Below are 26,883 nucleotides of genomic sequence, written 5' to 3'. Positions count from 1 at the left end.
ACAGAGAGAAAAGAAACTTCAACGTGGGCTTACCCTGGACAAGAGAAACTGAAAACAGGAAGACTGGATTCATTTGAAATACCTTCATCAGATTTATTAAAAAACATCCCTTGGCAGTTGACAATCACCATGATCCACAATCAGAACCCAACTGGACAACATTGGAACAGTTTTCACCTACACCAGAAGGCGAATAGCTGGCAGCACCCCAGCAAGGCCTATACACCCCTACTGGCATTAAACACTGGGCTGGTACCAAGGAGCCCAGGGCAAATGCTGGCTGTGGTGCCAACTGCACCACAGGTGTTACTGTGTGCTCTGATACTTACCTGGTCTGTGGGAAAAAACCAAATGTTCAAAATATGAGGGAAAAGAATCAGTTGGGACCCAGAGAAACTGGATGCTGCTTGTCTTTGATTCCAGCAGCTCTTGGTCTGCTGCAGCCAAGGGAGAGCAGGGAAAGGGGAGCTGGACAGTGTGGCTGGACACATACAGATGCTGTGGCTGCCTGGTGAGAAGGGTTTGGTGCTGCCGGACACAGCGGTGGTGGGTCACTGGTCATTGACAGGCAGCAGGATCCAGAGGAAACCGTAACATCTTCCAGGTCAAACCCTGACTGGGGAGGGCTCAGGGCTTCATTAGGGGTTTCATCCCTCAGTGAAACCCGATGAACACACAGTGGGATGCTGACAAGAAACCCCAAGAGAGGTGGGGGTGTGGGACAGGCAGACAGACACAGGGTTTGCTCTTTGGGCCAGATTCCGGTTTTGGAAGCATCAAGGCTCCTCTTCTTGCCCAGCCACTCCCGCTCAGCCAGTCCTTGCTCTGTGGATACTCACTCCAGAATAACTGCCTCAATCCCCTTTCCAAGCAAATTCAGGGGATCTGAATAAGGCACTGGAATTCCAGAGTAAACCATCAATGCTCTCTGCCAAAGAGAAAAATAACTATTTAAAGCTCATTCCCAGTTTTGGCCAACACAAGCTCCCTGTGGGGAAAAGCTCTGCCACAGTCGGCAGTGACCTACGGTGGCTGCAGAGGTGCTGCCAGTGGTGGCTGCACGGCCCCTTCCCAACACTTCAGAGCTGGGTTAAAATGAGGAAAAATTAGGAAGGAGTCATCTTCTCACCTGGCACTGGGAACATGAAGGTCATTCACTGCCAACCAACACATCGAAGTGCAGCGGGTCTATGTGACAAACCCTTTCTGTGTTTAAGATGCCTCCTAAATATGCACCTAATGAAAAATTAACTTAGTGGCTTTGCAATTATCGAAGAAACATTGTCAAAAGCCAGATCCAAAACAAAGGGCTGAAAAATCTATTCCAAACTATTCTTCTTCCAGATCATGTGCCAAGGGCTGTGGCTGAAGCGGGGCTGGAGCAAAAATACGAAAGCAAAACGATTTGGAGTTGACATAGTGTATTGTGAATTACTTCTCAGCTTTTCTACATCTAAGAGAGCATGAAATGATCGGCTGTACAGTGGAACAGTTTAATATACAATTGATTACAGAGCCGCAGATAATACGCGTTGGATCTATATACACACAGAGCTTAATATTTCACAGATACAACTTTTTGCCATCTCAGTTTGTCCACAAAGCATTGGCAGAGTATTTACAGTGAGGCTGCTGCGAGGAAGCCCCGTCCCCCCGCACAGCCCCGGGCGAGGCTGCCCCAGCACGGGGTGTAAACAGAGCGGTTCTCTCTTTCTGCAAGGGAGGGAGAAGGTGGGGAACACGGGCTGCGCTGGGCAGGAGGGAAAGGAACCAGATATACCTGGAAAAAACAATGTCCAGCTAACCTGGAGACTTCAAAACACTTTTAAATTTGCCTTTTAAAATATTTTAACTGGAAACTGTTCTCAATTTTCAATTCATAATTCAATAATATTTCAATGGCATTTTCAATTAATGCTTTCTATCCGTCTGTATTTCTATTGATCCCCACGTGTGCTTGTGCAAGGACAGCGAGTGCTGAAGCCCTGGGTCAGTGCTGAGGGAGATTCTCAAGGAAGCAGGGGATGCTTGGGGGTCTGTGCCAGCTCCCAGGCCCACTCCTTGCCCTCAGCAAACCAAAGCCAACCCTGGTTGCAGCTGATCACTCCAAAAATAATCTCTCTTGGGCTGTTTGTAGTCAGGTACCACTACCCTTGACGCCCAGTGATGGCTTTTACAGGGGGTTGTATGGGTGTCACTGTGTGGACAGAGGGTGAGCAGACCCACCCTAACCCCAACCCTTACTCCCAGCTGGTTGTGGTCGGACACAGCGCTCCGATTTCTAGTGCAGGCTTTCAGTAAGCAGCTGAATTTGCTCCCATGAGAAATGCAAACCAACAGGCAGGAGGGAAGGTGCATTTACCAAGGTGTCCATGGACTGGCTGCATGGAGCAGGCAGCAGGATGCTGCCCAGGAGCAAACCTCCCTGGAGCTTGGGGGACAGCTCAGCTGCTGGAGCTGCTGCTGCCCAGGCACCAATATGGGACCTACACAGCAGCTCCTCCACTGGGACTGGCTCCAGGGGCACATCCAGCTCCTTCCCAACTGACCCACCTTTCCCATCATTACACTCCTGCCTTGTCCCCCTCAATGCTGAAAGGACCAAAGGGCGAGAAATGAGGAATCCAGCCCCTGCCACCAGCAAAGATAACATTTTATGCTAAGTTAAGAATACTGTTTCATGGAAAGGAGGAGCTTTCCTGAGCAATACAACACCTAAAGCCATCCCGCTGGCACTGGGCAATGATGTGACTTTCCTGAGAGCACAAGGGGATGCTTGTTTACCTGTTCCTGGGGAACTGGGTGAGGTTGGCCAAGGTCCTTGTCATCTTTGGATACTGCTGCTGCCTCCTTGCAAACCAGAGGCACCTGCCATTGAGCAGGAGAAATTCCCAAATATTCAGCGCAAACTCAGAACTGTGTTACTTGTCTCAGCAGATGTTGGAGTTCTTAAGGCTCTTGGCTTTAAAGAGTTTATTACTTTGGAAGTTTAAAGCTGTACTTGCAGTAGGGTATAACAGGTCTCTGTCTCAGCACAGATATTATGTATCTCTGTATCTCAGCATAGGCTCTGGAACTAGAAGCAATTAAATTGGGGAGAGGGTCACTCTGGTAACTGTGGGCTCCTGGAACATCTGCTGGTGCTGGTGGGACTGTGCCAGTACCTGTGCAGTGGCCAAACCCTGGCTGAGGCACAGACACAGAGCAGAGCTGGCCCTGCTGCCACCCCCTCCTTTGGACAGGATGGAGTGGTACAGCCAGTACTGGAAATAAACCCTAAACACAGCTCTGGGCTCACCTGGTACAGGCAAAGCTTCAGAGTCACTAAAGAGGCATTTCCCCCCGGGCACACCCACAGATGGACCAGATGCCACGTCCTTCCCTGCCCTGAGTTGTACCTCTCAGCACAAATCGATACAAACCATCTTTGATTCCAAACTACAGTGGAGCTGATGCACTAAGGTAGAAACAAGTGAAGATGTGAGTAACTGAAGGAGGAAAACAAGAAAAAATTTGCTGAAGTCACTTTGTTTTGACTCATCTGAAAGAGGATTTGAGAATCAATGGCCAAATCAGTGACAAGCAAGTGGTGGCACTGGCTTACAACACACATCCAGCAATGAGCCAGATGACAAATTGGTCAGAACATCACTGATAAGAGTGGGAACTTAAAATTTTACTAACTGTTCCCAGCCATGACGTTCTCTGCAGTTCAATTCAGCGAACACTGCAATTTCTGGACATTAAAATTCATTACAGGCATGGAGATTCTCTGAAGGCTGAAGCCCCTCTGCTCCGGAGCCAGGCTGGGAGAGCTGGGGGTGTTCACCTGGGGAAGAGAAGGCTCCAGGGAGAGCTCAGAGCCCCTTGCAGGGCCTAAAGGGGCTCCAGGAGAGCTGCAGAGGGTCTGGGGACAAGGCATGGAGGGACAGGAAAGGGGGAATGGCTTCCCAGTGCCAGAGGGCAGGGATGGATGGGATATTGGGAAGGAATTGTTCCCTGGGAGGGTGGGGAGGCCCTGGCACAGGGTGCCCAGAGAAGCTGTGGCTGCCCCTGGATCCCTGGAAGTGTCCAAGGCCAGGGTGGGTGGGGCTTGGAGCAGCCTGAGATAGTGGGAGTTGTCCCTGCCCATGGCAGGGTGTTGGAACGAGATGAGCTTTAAGGTCCCTTCCAACCCAAACTATTCTGGGATTCTGTGAAATTGTTGCAGTGAGCCAGCAGAGAATGGAGCAAACAACACCAAGGCTGAGACAGGAGAGGCTGACAGTGGCCTCGGGGCCATTCCAGAAGTGTAAAACACCAACGACAGCTTCCAGACACTGATCTCCAGTGTGGAGACTGGCACGTGGGACAGCTCCTGAGGAGGATGTCCAGCTCCAGCTCTGGAGCAGGTGTGTAGGAAGACCCTGAGCACTTGCCTCCAGCTCCTGGCTAGCCTCAGGCTGGGCAGCTGGGTTAGGGCAGCAAATGCTTAGCAGCAACAATAAGGGACCAGGAAAAAAAAAAAAGCTTTAAATATCTCCCACCAATCTGTTTTGTCCAAACTTATCTTCTTTCTCCCAAGCCGATATTGACTCCCAAAGGCAAGGAGCAGTTCTGTACGTGTTGTACAGCCCAGCCCCTTATCAAGGCTGAGACAGGAGTTCAGTTCACATCAGAAAGACTTGAAAAAGATTTTATACAAAATACTTCCATTTTTTTCCTACCAGAGCTTTACCCAGTGTCTGCAAAGCACCTCAAACCTCCTTCTCATGGCACCCTCAAGCTGCACTGCTGTCAAGACAAGACACACGCCACCCCTGTTTTATTTTCTCCTTCAACCTCTACAGAGCCTGATGTTTGATTTTAGATGAAATCTTTAGATAAGACAAAGGCAATAAGCTCCTGGTGTCCGACTTTCACCAATAAAACTCTGGATAGAGTTCAGAGGATGGTGTTAATGCAGATTTTAATACAATCAGCCCATTTTAAGGCTCTCTCGTCCCCTGCCCCCAGAAAACAAGAACAGCTTGGGAAGCCGAGGCTCTGCTTCACACTTGAGACACCTTCCCCTCCAGCACATGCAGACACACAGATCAGCTCCTGAAACCACCCAGCAGCTCCTTCCACACTCCCTCCTCCTTGTCTCCCCCATTCCAGACCTGGAAGCATGTTACCACATGGGGCTAAACCACGACACTGTGTCCTACCCACAGCTCTGAACTGAAACACCTTCAGACCATGGCAGCACTCAAAGAGCTCCAGGGCCTGCAGGAATTGGTGTGTAATGGTTACAAATTCCAACTTTTGAATAGGATTTTGCAGAATCCCACTGCCACTGCCTGCACAGTTCAGTCTCAACAACAGCAAATAGCAATTCAAGTTTTACCCCAGGAAACAGACCAAGGACTGCTACAGCCTGCAGAGAGAACTCTAAAGGAGAAAAATACTGGAGCAAATGACTTTCCTGCCCAAACTGATGCTCCACAAGCAGCCAGTCAAGTCTCAGCATTACTCTGAGACTTCAGCTGGCTTTTCACAGCTGCCTGGGCATTGAGATGGCAGTGCCATGACACTGGGTCATCCCTGCACCTCCACACTGACTGTTGCCACATGCAAATCATTCTGTACTTACAGTTAAACCACCCGCAGCATTTCCAGCAATTGGAAAAATCACATCAATAACAACAACTACACTTCAAAATTTAATTCTTAACTGCAGGGAAGTGCCTCTTCTGTATCTTCTGTCACCACCACGAGGAGGAAGCTGCAGCTGTGACCAGGCAAAACGGACCAAGACATCAAAGCAAACACAACCTCCCCCTTCCTCAGGACACAGGGAGGCACCAGCAGCGACAGCAGCACCCGGAGCCATGACCTCAGCTCAGGTGCTGCTGTGCAATGAGGAAGACACAGGTTCCCAAAGGTGAGGAGCAGGGAGGCACCAGCCACCTATGTGTCCCATCCAGATGGAGCAAACAAGACCACAGCAGGGAAGAAGGAAGAAAACAGGGTCTTTAAATTTGGCAGAAATCCCCCAAGCCAAGGTGCAGATTTAAACAGGCAAAGGCATTACAGCTAACCTCAGGCACCCTCAGCCTCTCGAGATGTTGTGACATGACTAAACTTGCAATACTTTTTGCTGTATTCAGAACGAAAGCTTTAGAAACAGGTCAGAGTTAGCAATTTTAAAATGCCAGAAACCCTAAGAACTTGGCCTTTTACTCAGGAATAAACTCCTCTTTAGCTAAAGCTACTCAGGGTACAGGGTTTGGTTTGGAGCTCCATTCAGTTTTGCTCTGGCCACCTCCTTTGTGTGTTTTAGCCCTAAAGAAAGAGTATCCAAATACTTATGTTTTCTGTAAAGCCCTTGGGGAACCCATCCTTTCCTCCCCTCATTTTATCACTCCTGGGACACAGCAGAAGCCGCAGCCAGACAGTGGCACTGTCCCACCCTGCTTGCAGTGCTCACATTACCTCCAGCAAAGGGGAACGGCCCCAAATCCTGGGCAGTAACAGGCAAATCTGTCCTTCTCAAAATCCTAATGCCAGAAGTTAATCAATGGGAACACCATTTACCTGGTCCTCAATGAGAAATCTCTCACAAGAGCAGCAGGGAGGAAAAAGCATTTTGGTGTGTTAGCAGCAGATTAAGACCTCACTGCTGACAGTATTCTGCACACTCCTTGTCACTCTGCACCCTGGAGCAGGTGCCACAAGTGGCAGAAGGCAACACAGGGCTCACAAACACTCAGCACTCTCCCCAGTCCCCTTCTCTGGACCATTTTTAAATCACTACCATTAAACCACCCTAAAGACTGGAAGTGCAGCCATGCACGGATTGTCCTTGTGGAATAAACCCTTGTGGACCCGGCCAACCCCGCCATGTTCACTGACAGCACTGCTGGCACCAACAGCACACACACCACAGGGATTTTAATGGAGTGAACTTTGCCTGTGGCCTCCCACCAGCACACGTGTCAGGAATTCTGCAGCAGAGCTGCACAACACTGCTAGAAACGCCCCCGAGTCGTTTTTGTGTCAGGATAAATCTTCAAAAGTGCAAGGGGAGGTGCGAAGGTTCAGCTTGCACTGCCTTACAACACAAACAGGTATCTCCTTGCACCTGGAAAATCTCCCCCTCCAAACCATCCACTGAGAACTGAACTTCTTGATTTGGTTGCAACACTGCATTAAAGAGATTTAACCCTGGCAGCCCCGCAGCCCCAGCTGTGGGATTCTTGCTGCTGTCCTGGCAATGAGCAAATGGGGCACCACTGGTCACCCATCAGGACTCTCTTCCCAACCCAGAGTTAAGGCAGAGTAACATCACCAGCAGTTCCCAGAGCAGACAACAGCACTTGATTTCAGAGTCCCCCAGTGCTGCTGTCCTCAGTGCCTTTATTTGCTTAGTGCCAACAAAGAGAGGCCCTGCTGGGTTTGAGGTTTGGTATTTTGATATTCCCATAAACCCAACGATACTCCTGCAGCCCCACACCATGGCAGCACGGGAGCCTTGTATACTTTAGAGGTTGGAGGAGGAGGATTTTGCATCCTGAAGTGCTGGAACAACGAAGAGGAAGGTGCTTTGGGTCCGGGGTCCCATTCCAGCACCGTTTCCTTTCGGGTTTAACCACAGGTTGTCAACCTCTCCTGGGGTGCAGGGCTGGGGCTGGTGGAGGTTTGGTTATTGTGCAGTGTCTCAAGGAGCCGGCGTGTCCTGACTCAGCTCTGCCCTTGCACTCAGCTGAGCAGGGAAGAGAGCAAGGATGGGCAGGGTCTATAAAATTGGGAGAAAGAAGTGACAGGGAGAAAGGGAACGACTCTGAGACAATAACGTAACACTAGAAGGCATGTAAACAATTCTGGTTCATGTTAGCTCCTTGACTGTAGGAAAAGGAACACTAACACACCTTAACTGAACCAAGAACCCTAACAATGGTTTCAGGAATACATTCTTCAGATGCAAGAGGTATTTGCAGAATTACTACCTGAAAGTTGGAAGTGCAATCCACTACAGGGAGGGGGGAGTTGTAACCTAGAGAGAAGGAAGCTCCTGGAAAACTGTGCACTCAAAACCACCTCACATTACTGCTCATCAGGAACAGCCTCCAAACAGGCAACACCATCTGTGGCACAGGGATTTGGGGTGAGGATCCCCTGGTTTGTTGTGTGCTGGCAGATTGAGTGAAGAAGATGAATTCTGAACAGCTTTCCTATCAAATGGAATACTGACATGCATAAAACAGCAGCTTTGAAGGATCAGTGTGCAGAGTTCTGTTTAACTGAGATCCAGAAATCTCACACACTCACATCTGACAAAGGCTTCAAGGGCTCCATGCTGAACATGGAGTGGAGATGGATCTCCACCAGCTGAATAGGAACTCCACAATATTTATTACTCATACCCCAAAATCACATGAGGGTAAGAAGACTCAATACATTCTGACTCAAGTTCAGATGGAAAGACTTGGAGCCCCCAGCACCACGCAGGCAGTGCAGCACAGCCTTTCCCCAGCTCTTTGCTGGCTGATCAACTTCTTTTGGGCATAAAAATCCTTTCACTTTATTTCATGTCAGAGGGAGTTGGCTGAACTAGAATAGTTGAATGGTCAGTATGATCCACAGCAGGGCATCAAACACCAGAGAGGGAGGTGGTGGAAGCATGCAGAGGGCAGACTGGCACAGCCTAAGCCCCCGATCCCACAGCTCCTCCCGTGCAAGCAGCTCCTGGGCTCCCGCAGGCCTCTGCTCCCAGGAACCTGCATGGAGGACCCGCAGGACTGGGAAATGATTGTGCTTCTCAGCTCACTACAAGGACTCTTTTCCCTATTCCTGCTTTCAGCAGCAGGAAGGGAGCACGCTGTTCTCTTCCCTGCTGCAAAAGCACAGTGTGTGTGTGTGTGTGTGTGTGTGTGTGTGTGTGTGTGTGTGTATGTGTAAAAATCCTGAAAAATACTGTGCAGCACCATTGGTTCAGTCTGGAGGGAAGCTGGGATACTCAACTGTGTTTGGTGGCTTCCGAAGTGTCATCAGCTTGGAAACAAATATTGCCTAAGGTAACATCCTCACAGTGGTTGGTAGTTCAAAGAGGCTCAAACACTGTCTTATTACTCCTGTTAAACCCATGAACAATTCATCTCTCCCGGTCTCTTCCGCACGCAAAAATTCCCAAACGAAATAAAAAAAACCCAAACAGGAATAAAATAAATAAATAAAGGCATTCCCAAAACATTTATTTCACTTTGCTTCTCTCTCTCTCTCTCTCCAATCAGCTCAGAGACACCGATGTCACCTACCTTCGCCCACTGAGCCGTATACAGAGTCGGGAGCCCTGAACTGCAGCACTCCCGTGGTCTCTCCTCTGCTTCTGGAAACCTGTCCCCAGAGCTGGCACTGTCCCAACCCTCCTTCCATTCCCATGTATCAGTAACTCATTGGCTATATGGAAAAGAAGTGTATCCAAAGCACACGATGGCACATGGAGGCTGCAGAAAGCATCGGGAAAGGAGAACAGGACGACAGCAGCTGTTCCTCCTGCCCTAACTAAAGGCTGAGCCACGGCACAGCTCCCCCTCCAGCCCGACCCAAAGTGTCACCCCTCGCCCAGACATTCTTGTGGTGCATTACTGGCACTTTATAGCAGTCTCATATGGTAGATACATGCACATGTCTGTGTGTTACATACAAAAGGTCTGATAACAGTAAAACATTGTTCCGAGAGATATAAAAAACCCAAGGAGTTGCATTAGCCAAAAAAAGTGTTTTGTGAGAAACAACAATAAAAATGATATAACCACAGCTTTTCTTTTCTTTAAAATTAGATAAATACCCAAAGCTATGATTTCACTTGGGGCCTCTGTACCTTGACAGGGAGTCCAATGGAGTATATCTGAAGGCACTTAATATCCTCTACTCAGCTGTAAGATGGTTGCACAGGGAGCTGGGGAGCTTGGGATGTGATTTGGGGCATGGAGGAGAGAGATGGATGAAAACAAGCCCTGAAGAGCCATGATCCACACAGCCCCAGGCGCCGAAATGAACACAAACGTACAACCCAGGTGTGGAGAAGGTCTCTCTTGAAAAAGAAAACTGCCAATTGCAAAAGTCTGTGTGTTTTTATGGACAGAGCACTTCATGCAACTCTGACAGTTCATCATACACTCTTAGAGATATTTAACTTTGTCAGTTCATTGACCTCCTCAGTCCCCGCTTCCTCACAGTCATCCTTCTCCGTGGCTTTGCCAAACCTGCACCTCTCCTCTGCCTTCACTGCGTCTTTCTGGAGCTTCTTGGCAGAAGGAAGGACGTCCTTGGCTTCTGAGTTATCTGTGCCATGGGCTATCTTATCAGAATTCTGTACAGAAGGCACCAGGTTGGCAATCTCATCCGTTGGAGACCGCCCAATGCTGCCATCCACTTGAACCCGAATGTCTGGAGATATGGACAACTGGTGATGTGGCACGATCCCGTTGTCCATGCACTTGGGGTAAAGGTAGGTCTTCATCTGACCCTTCCCCTTCACATTGACTGTCCCCCTGTAGTCAAAGTCATACCCCATCTTGTTGAGGATGCGGTAGCTCTCCTCACTCACCTGTATGCGGCACTCGACGCCGGTGGTGTCCATCCTGCTGGCGATGTTCACAGTGTCCCCCCAAATGTCATACAACAGCTTGGTGGTGCCAATGACCCCGGCCGTGAGGGGGCCGTGGTTAAAGCCGATCCGGAGTTTAAAATTAAACCACAGCATGTTGTTGTTGAAGTCATCCACCACCCGCATCATTTCTTTGGCAAATTCAAAAAGGGTCTGCAGGTGCCCGTGGGGATGGCTGCTGTCCTGGCACTGCGAGGTGTTCAGCCCTGACGCCGCCATGTAGGTGGCCCCGATGGTTTTGATCTTCTCGATGCTGCTGTAGTGGGGTTTGCTCAGCAGCTCGTCGAAGTCCCCGATGAGCTCGTTCAGGACTCGGTAACACTCCTTGCCACCCTCGTAGTTCTCCTCGTAGAACTCGCTGAAGTTCACGATGCTGGCAAAGATCACCCCGCCGCTGTCGTGGTTTTTGGAATAGCTCTGGGACACCTTCAGCTGCTCAGCCACGTGGTATGGGATAATATTCCTCAGCAGCCAGTCAGCCTGATCCCTCATGCTCTGGATCTTGGTGCGGTGCAGATCGGCCTCCACGTCCCCGTGGTAGTGCAGCCGGTAACTGACCTCGAACTCCCGGTTCAGGAACCAGACCAGCAGGAGCAGCAGGAAGGACACCAGAACCACCTCCTGACCGATCAGCTCCGCCGGCCGCTTCGTGTCACTCGGCACCGAGCTGTTGCATGGGCTCTTTCTGGAGCTGCACAAATGGAAGAACACACAGGTGTGTTTTAAGTTAGGGCATTGCCATCCCTGCTCCACAGTTAGAAATCCTCTGCTGGAAAAGGAAGTGTGGGAAGTGCAGTTACATACTAAATTATAAAATATGCATTGAGAACTTCATCTGCTGTTAAGAAAAAGTCAGAGAATTAATTTAATTCTTAAACTCACTGAGTACATCCTTAAACCCACCAAGTGTTTTCTTATCATCAGGTTCAGTGGCACAGAAGTCGCCCAATTCTGTTTTAAGGACTTCACCAAGGAAACAGTTATCATTGTATCTAAATATATAACTAAAAGCACTGCATGTAAGTATGTACCTGTGTGTGTGTTTAGGTATCTGAGTGCACTGAATGTCTGTACGTGGGGGTGTGTGTGAGTTTTGTGGAATTTATCTGGTTCTGTATTTTTTATTACCTCCAATATTCAGAACCAGCTGCTTTACACTCCCATGCCTTTCCCTTGTGTCCTCATCAAGGGCCAGGAAGAGTTTGGAAGAAGACAACCCTGTAAAAGACACATCATGGAGAATCCCCATGGCAGGGGGTTGGAACTGGATGAGCTTTAAGGTCCTTCTGACCCAACCCAGTCTGTGGTTCTATGAACTGCAAGAAAGTGGAGAATGTGCAGCTCTGTGCTGACATCTTTCTATGATAAAACCACTCAAGCTCTTCATGGCGGAGAGAGAAAGTTTCTCAAAGTGCCAAGATTACATAAAATAATCAAAAATTCCTGTCTGCCATAGATTGGGAGCAATATTTCAGATCCTTTCAACAGTTCGCTGTCTGCCTGTGCAGATTATGAGGCGCTGATGGAGCATCTGCCAGTGCTACACCCCCTGAACGAGGAGACATCTGCACTCCCCAATCTCAACTTTCTGGAGAGATGCAAAGACACAAATTGAATCTGAGAAGGCCCCACCTATGCAATCCCAGAAGCGAAGGCTAAACGCAGCCAGCTTGGCATGCAGTCATTTCTACAGGGATCCAACTGCATTTTTTGGATAAAATTATGCCAAAGCTTAAGATTTGATATGAGCAGACACGCGCTGAAGTTTTTCAAGTTAAGAGATGGTTTGAAAAGGAAAAGCATCACATCAACCTTTCTCCTGGAGAGCCAGAAAGGAATCCATACGCAGCACCTGCCTGCATTTCTCTGGAAAGGTAGGGAGGGATTAAAACTCAGAGCACAACTGGAACAAGAGCTCAAGAAGAGAAGGCTGAATTTGTTACTGTAACATATGAAAACATTTCTCAGTTCATTTTGTTGCTTCATGTCCATGGGGGACAGGCTTCCACTTTGGAAATATTTTAGAATTGAACTTACAGGCACAGTTTCTTTCTCTGAGTTTCATTCTCAAATACCTGATTGACAGAAAAGTGTGATGAAACAAAACCACAGCACAGCTGTGAGACAGATGAACGTGCCCCATATCCAAAAACATTTCTCTGTGCCACGTTCTTTGTATCTATTAACTTTTTTCACAGAAAGCCTATGGGGAAAAAAGCTTCCTGTGAGTGAAATATTTACAATACAGAGTGTGCAGGTTGAATTTCAGATGAAATATAGGACAAATTACATTGGAAATTACTTCTTCTGTTTTCTAGCATAAATATACTTCTCCCAGCAGAAGTGAAGGTATATTCATTTTATTCCCTCTTCACAAGGGGATCATGAAAGGAGATGTCTCAACTCAAAGTAGGGCCCCACCATCAGGTTCCTGTAATTGCTGTAGCAAGACACTTCTTCCTCCCTTATTCTCAACAGAACCTCTGTTATGAACCCGTTTATTTCCTCCCTTGAAAGACAAGTCAGAGACTAAGACATAAACATTGTTTAGTGATGGGCTTGGCTGGGTTAATGGCTGGACTCTATGATCCTTGTTGATCCCTTTCAACTCAGGACATTCTATGATTCCCTGATCTTGGAGGTCTTTTCCAGCCCAAATGATTCCATATTTAATGACTCGAAGGGAACAATTCCTGAAATACAATCCTTGCTATCTATTTTGGAGGTGACAAAATGCCCTCCCAGCTTGATGGGCTTATAAAACAAAATGAAGGAAGGGAAGGTAAGAGAAAAGATCTCAGAAAGTAAGAAGAGGTTGGGGAAAGTGAGGAAGGAATCTGGAATAAGGAGCACAACTCAGGTTTTTCTCTGAATCTGAGTTCATTATTTCACACATCTTGTGTGAAGATCAGTGAGAGGACCTGAGCAATGACTCTGGTACTGCTCTGAGTACGAGTCTGATCCAGATAATCCGCTCTAACATCAGCCACGCGGATTTATTTAAGTCATTAAAGGCTTTTTATCTACAGTTTGTTGTACAAAACACTCCTCAAAGTACTTTAACTCCTCCTCAGTGAATTAGGTGAGCACCACCAACGTTCTGTCAGGAACAGTGGAAGGCAGAATCTGCCTTCAGGGAAGGAGCTGCTGCCTCCCATTCCCCATCCCTGGAGCGCCGGCACCGGGGAGCTCTCCATGATCTGCTCAGCGTGGCCTGACCTCGTTGGCTCCTGAGATCTGCATGTGCAGGGAGTGACTCGCTGTGCACTGACCTCCTTTCATTAATGGGGGAACGGGCTGGGATCCCAAGAAGAAGATGCAGTGGCTTCTCCAGAGCAGGCACCTTTATCCCGATGTGACTGCATCAGTATGGAAAGCCCCGATTCCAGCCTGAAGGAGAGAGCAACTGCATCGTCCTCATTTGGAAATCCAGTCTGTGGATGCTGCAGTGAGCAGGGTACAGGACCTACAGGACTGTAAATCACCTCCCTCAGGCAGCAGCCATGACCTGGAGTCACCCTTTGGAATGAAAAGCAGAAAAACTCCCCCACACCTCCAAGAGAAAGGATCAACCCCCCTCCACAACCTTTCTCAATTCTACTTTTCATGAGGTGCTGCAGCAGAAAACTGATTTTAAAAGTCATTCAAATTAAAATCTTGAGCTGACAATGTTTCTTTAACTCAAACTGAAATGCTGCCTGGCACAGCCCCCTCACTATTAACTTGGCACCTCCATCCAGGCTGTGAACATGGAACAAGTGAGACTCCGGAGATAGAATCTCCTTTGGCTTGATCACAAATCAAAAAGATAATGGCTCTCCACTTACAGAGCTTTTTGGAAAGCCAGTTTGCTTCTGAACCAGTAACCCCTGTTTGGGTTTGGGTATCTTGCTATACTGAAAGAGGATGCCTCTGCCTGATAAACCTGAGAGAGGAAAGCAAGGGAGGAACAATGTGGAAAAGGGGATCAAACTGCTGCTTTCCATGAAAAACGTGCAGTGGATTCCTATAAACCCTTCCCTACAACCAGGTGATGTCAGTCTCCACTCAAGTGGCCATTGCTGTTCCCCCTTTAACAGCCACACTGGAAAGTGACACATCCCACCTGCTCTGAGGTGAGGAAGGAATGAAAATGAGAAATATTTCCTGCTTAAAAGACAAAGTTCATGGTTGTATCCTTTGGTGTGAAGAACTGGGCTGCCTGGAAAACAAGGCAAACTCCGTGTTTTTATTTACACAGTCCAGAGATGAACTCTGTGCTAAGACCTCATTACCATTACTGCTGTCTCTCTTCCCAGGCAACATTAATATCATCTCTATTCTTGATCAAGGAAAGGGAACAACCTCATTAAAAGAAAACATAAGCTTGTCTAGCCCTCTTAGAACACAGGAAAACTTCTGTGGTGAGTGGGGTAAGCCAGGAACCTGATTTATTTAATTCTGGCAGAAAGGTGCAGCAAAAAAATTTGTTAGGTGAAGGGAGTTTCACCTTTTTATTAGTCCACCACCAGAAGAAAGGGGAAATTCTGTACTCTAGAAATGTGATATACAATAACATACAGCAAAAGAGCCCTGAAAAAAGAAGCCAAATTCTGTTTAGCAGTAGAAACAGAATAGGATTAACTCCCAGTTCTCTCCTTTAACTTCCAGTATTTGTTAATGTACAAGTTTGGGCAGGGTCAGGCCAGGGGAGCTGGACTGAAGGGCAGTGCTGAGCAGAATTAGCACATGGGTCTCTTCCCCAGCTGAAGGAGCACAGACAACATCCTAATAAAAAGTGAAAAATTAAATTTAGAAATGTTTAATGAGCGAGGTATTTTGGTCACTGCCTTACTTGGCCTTTAGATCACAAGCCAAGCTTTGCAAAGGAGGCAAAGCTCACTCCACACCTGCTCACAAGAGACACCTCCATGGTTTGGTCCTCAGCAACTCTCACCTTCACCTGTCATGAGTAAGAAGTTACATATTTATGGAAGAAAAGTATCTGCAGGAAAACTATGCTTGACAGGTGATCTTTTCACAGATTTCTGTCACTAAGGGGAAGAACCAGTTGTCAATGATTTAAGGCAGGATGAATTATTGATCAGTGATTAGCAGCTGGCCAGGAGCCTGCTGAGCTTCTGGAGAAGAGGTTTGTAATTCTGAGCAGGACAAAAGCTTCATAAACTAAAAATAAGGATCAAAACACTAAGGATCCAAACTCAGGCTGATCCTAAGACACTACTGGAGTGATCACCACACTTTTAATGTTTACAAAAAATAAAAAGCTGCCTCTATTCTTTTGGCTTTAAATTTCTATTCTGGATTCAATGAACTAGAATTCTTTTAGAAAAATGAACTTTCATGAATCAAAACCAGGAAAAAGGAAAACCCATGTAAGAAAAGCCAAAGCCCCCCAAACCCCAACACTGTAGTAAGTGCTGAGTCCTTGGTGAAGAAATACCCAAAGAAACACAGTTCTCACCCCTCTGTACTAAACCCCACGTGTTTTTCTAAACTACCACATCATTTGTGGAGATGAAAGTTATTAAAAAGTAATTTTGTTTTGACACATTCTCCCAGGAAAAGCAACATGCCTCTGAAAACCCCTTTTAGATGCATTACCAAGTCACACATCCACAGGTCAATCCAACCCAACATGGCCCAAATATTGCCCCCAAATTTGCAATTAGCAAACACAGACTTGTCTAATACCAAAGACCAGTAAAAACACTTAAAAATGGTACTGAAAAAACTTGAAATAAACCCATAAGAAACTCAACACTAAAATTATCAGAGTGAGTCTTTAACACATTTATTTTAAGGGGCCATCAATAACCCAGGAAGGGATTTTTGTTTGCTTTGAAAGGCTAGGAGCTAAAATTTCCTTTGCTCTCAGTTTTATGACTCCCTGCTCTGCCCAGGAGAGCTGACAGCCAGGCCCAGACTGTCACATCCCATCCTGGGAAGGCAGCTGGCTGCACATCCAGCTTTTCCAGAGGAAGCTCCTCTACACCAGGGAATTCTCACCTGCCCAGCTGTGAGAGCATCCAACTCACACTGCTTCTGAATGGTGCAAATCAGCCAAGGAAATCAAATAAACAGCTCGTGGTGCACAGATAATGCTCTAAAAACTGCTGCTACCAGAAAAACAGATGCTGTTTTAAATAGCTCCTCCATAGTTCTATTTCCCAGAAATTCAATTTAAGGAGAAAATATCATTACACAACTCTGTGACTGCAGCACCAGCCCTGATGAGTTTTGGTCATACCCAAGTCATCTGTAAAGGAAATTACACGAGGAGCTTAAACACAACTTGCTGAACCAATTTGTTGAATTCCCAAGTTATTACTGTGGATGCAAAGTTTTGCTACATATAATTCACTGAAAATGTTTCTATCCCTAAATATAAAGATGGTAATTGTATATAAAGCTTACCTAAAGTTCTGTGCCAAATCTAGATGAGGAGTTTCCATGGAGCTGAAATGAAAAAAGCATTGATTTCAGAGGGAAAGTTAAAGCAATAAACAAACTATCCTGCAGCATTTCAGACAGAATTTTAAACTTCTCTATTACACAGACCAATAACTGCACTGCAGACCTGAGCAGCTTCACACAAACTTTGTCTGAACATGACTTATCTGTTTGGAAGAAGGAACCAGCCAGAGATGCAAATCCCTCTAAAGGGAAACTGGAACTTCATGAAGCCTGGAACAAGTAATTGTTAAACAATCCTATCTTACCTGGGAAATGGGGAAAAGCAATCCCAGAACTCTAAGACTCCATTATGCCTTCATCTTATGAGAGCACAAAGCACAAAGATTTAAAAAATAAAACACAAAATACAAACCCCAACCTCTCCAAACAAAAAACAAAAAAAACCCAAAAAAAAAAAAAGCAAAAAACCCCCCAAAAAACCCAAACAAAAAACCCCCCCAAAAAACCAAACCCAAACCAAAAATCCCTAAAACCCTAACAAACACAGAACCTATTTTTGAAGATGCCATTAGAGAAAATAAGTAGTTTAGCACTTTTCTTACTTACTTGTATTACAAGTTCTCTCCTGCAATCAAGTAGCAAGAGAGTATCAACCTCTCAGGATTAGTAACAACTGGAAAAAGAAGTAAAGCTGCAGAATGGATCTGTCTGTGGTGCAGACAGGGCTGCAATTGCCACTGTGACAAAAAATATTATCAGAATCATGGTAAGAGACGAACAAAAAGATGATTATTAACAAACTGAAGTAATGAGTTTCACTAACTAAATCTGCATTACTTTTGTTTGGGATCAATTCTGTCGATCACCTTTTCAGACCTGCAGTTGAACAGCTCCTATTACTTGAAGTATTTATTTTTGATGGATGAAGTAACAACATATTCCATGATTTCTGAACTTTGCCCATTAATGGTCACTGCTGTTCACACCACAGGTGGAAACACCCCATCATTAGTAACTTTTATTAAGATAATGGGATTTCTTAACATTCACAGAGCCCCTTTACACTCAGCAAAAGCTGATGCTGTGACCTGACACAACAGCAAGGTCTCCACCTCTCAGCTTTGGAAGAGCCATTCCCAGTCCCTTAATGAAGTTGAAATGCAGGGAAAATCCCCAGTTCTGTGTCTTTTTTTCTGCACAAAGTCTTACCACAGAGCTTGTCCAGGAGTATATTCCATTACCCCTTTTACAAGGCTCTGCCAGGAAGCCCCAGGGAGCTCTGTGCAGACACGGCTGCAGGTTTGGAAGGGAACGAGCTCCAGGAACTCCTGCTGGAGGAATTAGGGAAGGGCAAGCATGGAATCAAGCAATGGCATCAAGGGTCTGCTCTCCACTAATTCCCCTGGAAAACCAAACCTGGGGTGGAGCTCGGAGCCAGGTGGGGATCGGGCTCTGCTCCCAGGGAACAAGTGACAGGACAAGAGGAGATGGCCTCAAGTTGTGCCAAGGGAGGTTTAGATGGATATTAGGGAAAAAAAAAATGTCTTCAGCAAAAGCCCTGGTGGAGTCCCCATTCCTGAAGGGATTTAAAAGCCCTGTGGATGTGGCACTTGGGTTAGTGGTGGCCTTGGCAGTGCTGGGGAAACAGCTGGACTCGATGGTCTCAGAGGGCTTTTCCAACCCCAAGGGTTCTGTGATTCCACGATTCTCAGTGAAGCTGTGGCTGGCCAGTGAAAGCACCAGCACTACAAAGGCAAAAGCCAAGGGGAGAAGTCTTTGTGACTGGGAGAGGCCCACTCAGTGCTGGGGGACAGATGATGATGGTTTCACCAGGAACCTGAACCCAATGGGACAAATCCATGAATAGACAAGGGAGGCTCCAGAATCCAAACACTCCTTTTCTGCACTGGAGCTGGAGAGAACTCCTCTGCCCTCCTTGCCCAAGTCCTTTGCAGACAGACAAGAAAGGGATTTTTCTGTAGTCAATATGATCTACAGATAATTTGTCAACTGACTCCAGCTCCAGGATATTTTTTTCACAGGACTTTTTCCCCTTCAACCCTTACAGCCACCTCAAATCACAGATGTGAACAGGTGTAAGGGGTCACTTTTATTCTCCCTTTTTTTAAATATAAATTTGATCAAGATTAAAAGAGACCACTGAAGACACTTAAAGAGGGAATTAAACACTCACTAAAACACGTATCTGCAAACTCTTTTTGGTTTGTTTGGATTTTTTTTCATGTTTTTCACCTTATGATGCAGCAGGTCTCTGAAGGAGAGGAACTAATTGAGGAGAAGACCTTGCTAAGTCCATCCCAAGAGAGGGTCCTAAGCCACTGAGAAGTACAAGTTGATTATAAAATTTTCCCAACAGGAGCAGAAGGCTGGAAGGACCCCCTTGACTCTCTTGGCAAGAAAATAGCAGGAGAATATTGCAAACAAGTTCTTGTGGAAAATTGTTTATCAGAGGAAAACTGGAAAAACTTAAGGTTATTGCACAGAAACTGCATTATCTTGATTCCTCTGGTTACTGTTCTGCAGAGTCCTCTGAAAAGGCAGGAAACTGAGAATGGAACTGGGTATTAGATCCCATTAAACCTAAGCACCTGCCTTCCACACTGGAAAATGCATTGAGGAAGGAGGTGGAAGAAGAATACGTGGTTCCTAAGGGCAAAAATAAATCCAGAGGGGTGGTGGGGAGCAGTTGGGCTCTCTGGCACCACCAAATACCTGGGAAATTCCTTAATAAAATAGATTTTCAAACTAGTGGTGAAAGGCAATTCTGTGGGTCTGTAACTGTGTCCTAGAAACACATCAGGAAGGACAGAGTGTCACACAGAAGAGGGCCCCCTGAAATCCTTCAAAGAAATAAATAATGAAGAAATAAAATCATTAAAGTTGAGATGCTGGAGAAAGTCATGGCAGACAGCAAAATCCTGTGCATCAGACCCTTGTTTCCCTGGGGAGAAGCCCAGATCTGTTCCCCTGCAGCTGCAGGGTGAGGCTCACCTGGCGGGGCACAAGGAGACGTAGAGCAGGATGAGCAGCACTGCTCCCACCACGGTTGCCAGCAGGGATCTCATCCAGGAGCTGAGCTGGCAGAAGTTACAGTACTGCACAATGGTGATGAGAATGGCACAACACATGAACATGGTGTACTGCAACAGAGAGAGAGACGGGAGTTAACAGCTGCCCAGGGCCCTTCTGCACATCCACGCCAGCAGGGAAAGGGGGACAGCGGGGAGAAGGGTCTAACTCCGCCTGGATGATGGGCACAGTGAGGGATCCCACGTGAAGATGGACATCTTCCCTTCCAGGAGCAAGAAAACCTTTAGCACAGGTGGTTTGTCACCACTTTCCCTGGATGGAGTATTTTATCACACACCCGTTCTTTCAGCGATGCCCAGCGCCTCCAGCTTACCTTTGCCAAAAGCTCAGTGCCTCTTCTTCTTCCAAAAAAGGGAAAAAAAGAAGGTGAAAGTTCATGGCAACCCCCTCTCCACTGCTGGGGTTAGATTCTGCCTGCTTTAAACTGAGTATTGAAATTCCATTGCATTGCAAGTGCAGAATGCAATTTCACCCACCTGCCTGCTTTTAAAAACCCTTCTCAGAGAATGTTCTCAGACTGTCCTTTAACAACTGAATTCAGGTAAGGAAGGATCTGCCTTGGTGACAAAAGGCAGCTTCAGTCAGTGGCAGCTCAATAACACTTGATAACACGACCACTTGTGTGAATTTGAAAGGACAATTTCACATTTTCTGCTCCAAATGTCCCATCTCAAAACCCGTTTACCTTTCCACAACTTTACTGGATAAAGGAAAGGAGGTGCAGGACAGATGCATTGCCCAGAGCACCTTCATTTCCCCAGGTACAACCTCACGGTGCTCAAAACTCTCAAGTTGATGTGCCAATTTTGGTTTCCCAAGAATATTCATGACCATCCAAGCTAAACCAGAGACTCTGCACTGGGATTAAGGAGTTCTGGTCTAGCTTTATGCTGTGTTTTACAGCATGAAATGATCATTCTCTCCCCTTCTCTCTCCCTTTAGGTGTCCTGTGCAGCTGAAGCGCAGACTCTGCAGCCTGGCAGTCCTGTGGCATAACAAACAAGCACGTGATTGAGACACAGTGTATGGGAAAAATCCTTACATCATTCACCATTTTTAAACCACAAGCACAACTGTTGTTTTTTTAAATGACTTCAAAATGGATAAAAGGAATTTCTGAAGTGTCCATAAAAAAACATAACTTTAACTTACTTTTTTCCCCCCATTTCAGGTCTCCTAAAGTGGCAGAGCACTGGTTCTCACTCCAAGTGATGGCCCAGCATGAAGCCAGCCTATAGAGGGTCAGGATGTGCTGGATTTTACTATGGATGCATGGCTTTGGAAAGTTTTTTTTTTTCATGGCTGTTTTTGTTAATTTTCGTTTTAATTATTTTATATCCAGGGAGGCTATAAAATGCTATGAATAAAAAAAAACTTTGCAAAACCATGTCATAGTAAAGGAGGACACTTACCTGACCCTCTATAGATTGACTCCATTTCCTAGAGCTCCATGAGTGTGGAAACACTGAGCACAAGCCGAGTTGGGACATCTCTTGGAGAGTGAGCCAACAGCCCCACGACTCTGGAGCACCTGTAAGAGGAAAGAAAGCAAAGTTCATTCTCAGTTTGGTGATGAAAATCACCATTTTGCTGCTGCTGCCTGAAGTGTTTTGACTCATCCTGACCTGCTGTATTGAGAACACACTCATGAAGTGGTTCTTCTGACATTATCTGGAACATTTGGAGAGATGATCAAGGATGGTGATGAATGGGATGGTATCAAAATCAATGGACAGATTGAGAGATTTAAAGGTTTTCAGCTCCTTTCTCTTGAGGAAAACATTCCTACAGTTAGTTTAATCATGCAGGGGAAAGACCACCATTAAACTAAATTAACAAAAAAAATCAATTTCCAGCTTAAAAATTCTTCACTAAAGTTCCAAAAGGCAGAAGCTGCAGTTAAGCATGGGATGCAACAGAATGTCAACCACACCCTCCTGTGGCTGTGATAACCACGGGATGTGTGTTTAAATCAGCAAGGACCAAAAAATGTGTGGTCACACGTTCCCCTGGAACAAACACTTCCCGGTACCCAGGAATAAGCTGTGATAGGAAGAGTGAAGAGGATCTGGTCATTACCTACACCCAGGGCCCTGAAACAGCAAGAGCTTTGTGAAACAGAATTCCCTGAAGATCCTGGAAAGGAAGGACTGCACACTGTGCTGGCTAAGAGAAACCTGCAGAGAAACAATCTTTCATTTCCAGCTTGAGGCCATTTTATTCACAGTTTTGAAGCCTTGATTTTATGCTACAGTTGGCCTTTAAATTAAACTGTTCTTCCCCCTCCTCACTGCTGCCCATGGCAGGGGGTTGGAACAAGAGGTGCCTTCCAATCCAAACTGTTCGGTGATTCTATGAATGTTTAACCCCTTGTTCTCCCCTTCTGAGTGCTTTTAATAACAGAGACACTGAATTCCCTATGGATCTCTGTGTCTGGGTTAAATATACCAATTTCTTTCCATTTCTTTTCAGAAGGCAGCTATTGCATTCCTTTAACCATTCCCACAGCCCCTGCAATGACCACTTCTAGGTACCAAATGCTCTCTCCTTCGAGTTCCTTCATTTCACTCTGCAAAGCCTAAGCACCCCTCACTAATACTGATCTCACTGTTGAGGTTCACTGATACAGCTTCTCTGACTCCAAACTCCAAATCCAGCCCAGGACGATAATCCTGAGATAAACCACTTGTGTTATCTGAAAAAAATTCCTGCAGAAGTGCTTGGTCTAAGAGGAAAAAGGTATGCAAGCAGCAGGAATTTCTAGGTATCCTCTCTTTTGTCTGAGAGCTTTCACCATGACTGTGTTTACATAACAAACTAGGAATTCCATCATCCACAAAGCCCCATCCCTCCAAGGGATCTGTATCAAGCAGATGTAAAGCAGGAGGGAGGTGGAGGAAGGAAGGCAAGCAATAAGCTTTGTTAGCTCCAAACCGTCACATTATGGAACGGAGTTCGACAACTTACATGTATATTTGTTTCAAAATCAGAGGTGAAGTGTGAAAAAACTGCAAGAGCTGGGAGAGAAACCAGGATTGCACCGAAAAAGTGTCGAGGCAGCCAGCCAGATATCACCTCCAGGAGACGCTTGGTGCAAGTCATCACCTCCTCCAGGAAGAACGCCATCCTGGAACACAGGAAATCAGGGATCCAGCTGTTAATGGCAGCACATCTTGTACCTCTCGTTTACCTGTAATAATACAGCTTCAAATCCATCACTTAGGCTCTGGGAGCAACTAAGGTGCCACAGCACCTGCTGCTGATTCCAGGGAATAATCCAGCCTGGAGTACCGAGTGTTTGCTCTGGTGAGGAAGGTCAGCAAAGGGAGGGAGAGCCTTGAGATGGTGGCTTGAAAAAGCAAATTGAAAGCCAAATTTCATTTCCTTGTAAGGTTAAGCACAGGGAAGACTCCTCTCCTTTCAAAAATAAAGCAGGCAGGGAGAGGGAAAGCTTTTACAAGTTAAAATTACTGAAAATAACACCAGGAATGTTTAAGGAGCAGGGCAGCTCCAGCACCCATCACACTGCAACCCAAACCAGTTCTCCCAGTTGCAACCAGCCCGTCTGCAGGCAGGCTCCATTCCCTGTCATTAGGGAAGGGGAAGGGGAGCGTGGGCTGCGAGCTGGCAGCCTGGCAGGAGCTGAGCTGGAGGAGCTGAGCCCCTGGGAGGCCAGCTGGCAGCCGCCCCGCTCCTCCTGAGCATCGCACGCCCAGCTGGATCCCACCAGCAACGCGCGAAGGAACGGCTCTCGCCTCGAGCTGCCGAGAGAACCACGGCCCCAACCTGTGAGGAGCTGAAGGAGCCAAGTGGAAGAGCTCTGGAGAGCAGCTTACTGGAGATGCTTCTCAAATGAGAGCAGCTCTAATTGCTAAAATGAATAAGGGAAGGTAAAAGGATGCTTAATGCTCAAGGGCATTGCATAGAAAAGGAGTATTTATCCACAGAAATAAATCCTTGGGATAACTTCCTTCTCAAAGCTCACCATTTGTCACTTGAGAAAAATTGCAACTGCTGTTCAAGTGCCTAACTATTTTTAAGACATAAAAAGGTGGTGTAGCACAGTTAGCTGCATCCAGAGCCATTAATAATGGGATGTGTGGAATTATCAGACTCAGGCCAGGCAGGTAATTCTGGACTACAGAGCCCAAAAAGTACAGAATCACACCTTTTTTTTGGACAGAGATGCTCACAGCCAAAAAAATCCCGAAGAACACACACTAAACATGAAATTCCCAGTCTCCAAAGTCACATATATTACCCATTATCACCTACATCTCTAAAAAGAGAAAAGATGTCCACTCATTTTTAACTCTGTTGTCTGAAATACAAGGTTTTATGCTGGATAAAAGCCTGACACAAACCAAGCTAAATTTAAATTTCTTTATGCCAGTTTGACACTCATTCCACACCTTTAAATATAAACTGTTTGTGAATGAGATTTTAATTGTCTGGTCTGGAATTCTGTAACTTGTGAACTGTGTGAACTGCGAGTATTTTGTGAAGCATCAAGAACTTTTCTCTAATTGCATGTGTTAAAATCTGCAAATTATACTTAAATGCATGGAAAAAGAGAAATTTAGGATGGAACACACTGTAATTCACCGGGAGCCCACGAGAGGGTGCTCACAGATTTGCCAGTTCCCAGTTTAACGGCCATCCATGCACACTAAAAATTCTAATTGTATTCCATTGGAAAACAGAATTTCCAGCAAAGCACTGAAATGTAAAATCTGGATATAAAAGATTAAAAAAAAAAAAGCTCTCTAGAGTAAGAACTGGGGTTTCTGAAGGGTTACAGACTGTCAGAACCGTCCCCGTGCTCAGTGGCAGCCCCGTTGTCCAGCACTGACTACGTCTGAAATCAGCACTCAACTTTCCATCTCTGAAAATAAAGCCCCATTCTCCAACAACCAATGGAAGGGGACTGGCATCTCCAGGGCTGAGCTGGGAGCAAGGAAAGGGGAAGGGATGCCAGGCCAAGGGCTCCCTGAACACCCCAGTCCCTGCGAAGCCAGCCTGGTGCCACCTGTGCCCACGCTCTCCCGGCTCTCCGTGGCTCCCATCCCGGCTGGCACAGACCCCAGCTCCGTGGCACACGCCCAGCGCAGCTCATGTCTCTCACCCCAACCCACACACCAGGGACTCCACGGTTTGCATTTTCCTTTTTGCCAAGCCTCCATGCCAGGACAAATTCCTGTGGGAGCTATAGCAACAAATCCACGGGCGAACCCGATGGGTTAATCCCGCAATGAGGACGCTGCTTTATTTAGGCAGCTGTGTGTTTCAAAAAGGCAGGTGCAAATTCCAGGGCAATGCCACATTTCTCCTGATAATCTTTACCTTCTTGCATTGATTTTTTTGGGATGGGGTTTATCACAGAGCTCTGCGCTGCGGAATTAAACGATGGAATTCTCCTCCACAACAGTGAATCCAGCCCAACGCTCCCAGCGCAGGAAGTCAGGAGTGCATTAAATCCAGACAGCAGTGAGAGCTGCAGACAGATTTAATGGCTACAGGGCAGTATCAGTAAATAATGCAGTGTCAGTGGGCAGCTCAACAGGGCTTAAATGCTAAAGCATCTGAGTTGTTTACACAAGCTGGAGTTCAAATTAGTAACTTTGACATAAATGATTAATGGCTAATGGAGACTGTTACCATCATTTCTGTATTTACTGGCAGTTTAAAATCAATTCCCAGAGTTCAAATCAAAAGCTTTTGGCATAGCAGCAATTTGGTGGGATATTAAATACCAGATGTTAGAAATAAATAAAGGCAAAGAGACTACATTGTTTTCCCCAGCATCAATATTCTGTATCAGTCGTGTTAACAGATCTGGTTCATTAAGCTCGAGGGACAGAAAACAATTTCTGCTCTTGGTTATGAGGAATTTAGGAAGATCCAAGTGTTGGCCACAGGGTCTTGGCTGAGGAAAGACGGTGGGTAGCACCTCAGCAAGGCTGGGAAGGTGAAGCACCTGGCAAAGGGCAGTTCTTTGGTCAGACAGCAGCACAATTTCCATTCCACTGCTGGATTGCACTTTGCTTTCTTCATTCAGGAGACATTTTTTTTTGCTGTCTAGAAAGGTCCTTTTAAATGCATGAATCAACTGAAAGTGCTCCCACCTCTCACTCTCTTGAACAGGGCTAAACACCCACTCTTCTGCCCTCAACTCCTCACCCACAAGCCTTCCCTGAAGCACGCTATCAAAAGCAACACATTTTTTGTAAAGAAACTTATTTATAAGCAGTTTTACTCAAGGAAAAGATGTCAAAATTATCTCGTGGACAAAACTCCTGTATTTACACTAAATATTGGGCAGCTGTCTCTAACCCATATTCCTGCCGACCCTCTCCTCAGACTCCCAAGTGAAATCTCACACACTGCTGTACATTCAATGACAGTGATTTCCTTTAAAATACCAGAACTTTAGGATCTCTTACACTTCAGTTGAGCTCGTCAAAGTAGCTACATTTCAAGTGGGCAGAAGGACATTCTTCAGAGAAGATTTACAGAGGAGATGACATCTTCCATGCGCTCACAAATGAAGCACCAATTTTTGCGTGCAGCTTTATACAATTAATTTTCAAGTGGCTCTTGTGCTAACAGTGGGATCCTCATCTATAGGTACTCCAATAATTTATTATCAGACACTTCAGAGGAATCAAAACATCCCTCTCCCTCGTAAGCTTTGCTCCATGAGGACTTTTGCTGTTGCAGAA

The 26,883-nt window shown here is 46.2% G+C and overlaps 1 protein-coding gene across 2 annotated transcripts in view; it reads right to left on the bottom strand.

Moving 5' to 3' along the window:
• Positions 1 to 1,404: 1,404 nt before the first annotated feature.
• The window catches only part of ADCY9 (adenylate cyclase 9), a 92,212-nt gene continuing 66,733 nt past the window's right edge, over positions 1,405 to 26,883 (bottom strand). For both annotated transcript variants that reach the window (XM_069030199.1, XM_069030200.1), the window contains 4 exons: positions 23,129 to 23,288; positions 20,063 to 20,211; positions 17,051 to 17,092; positions 1,405 to 11,324 (listed from right to left, as the gene is read on the bottom strand). In XM_069030199.1, coding sequence (XP_068886300.1) covers positions 10,136 to 11,324; positions 17,051 to 17,092; positions 20,063 to 20,211; positions 23,129 to 23,288 — 1,540 coding nt within the window. In that variant the 3' untranslated portion in view covers positions 1,405 to 10,135. The remainder of the gene's footprint in view (positions 11,325 to 17,050; positions 17,093 to 20,062; positions 20,212 to 23,128; positions 23,289 to 26,883) is intronic.

This window comes from Aphelocoma coerulescens, chromosome 14 (genome assembly GCF_041296385.1).
Source record: "Aphelocoma coerulescens isolate FSJ_1873_10779 chromosome 14, UR_Acoe_1.0, whole genome shotgun sequence".
Lineage (NCBI taxonomy): Eukaryota > Metazoa > Chordata > Aves > Passeriformes > Corvidae > Aphelocoma > Aphelocoma coerulescens.
This window is presented reverse-complemented; position numbering and strand designations above follow the sequence as displayed.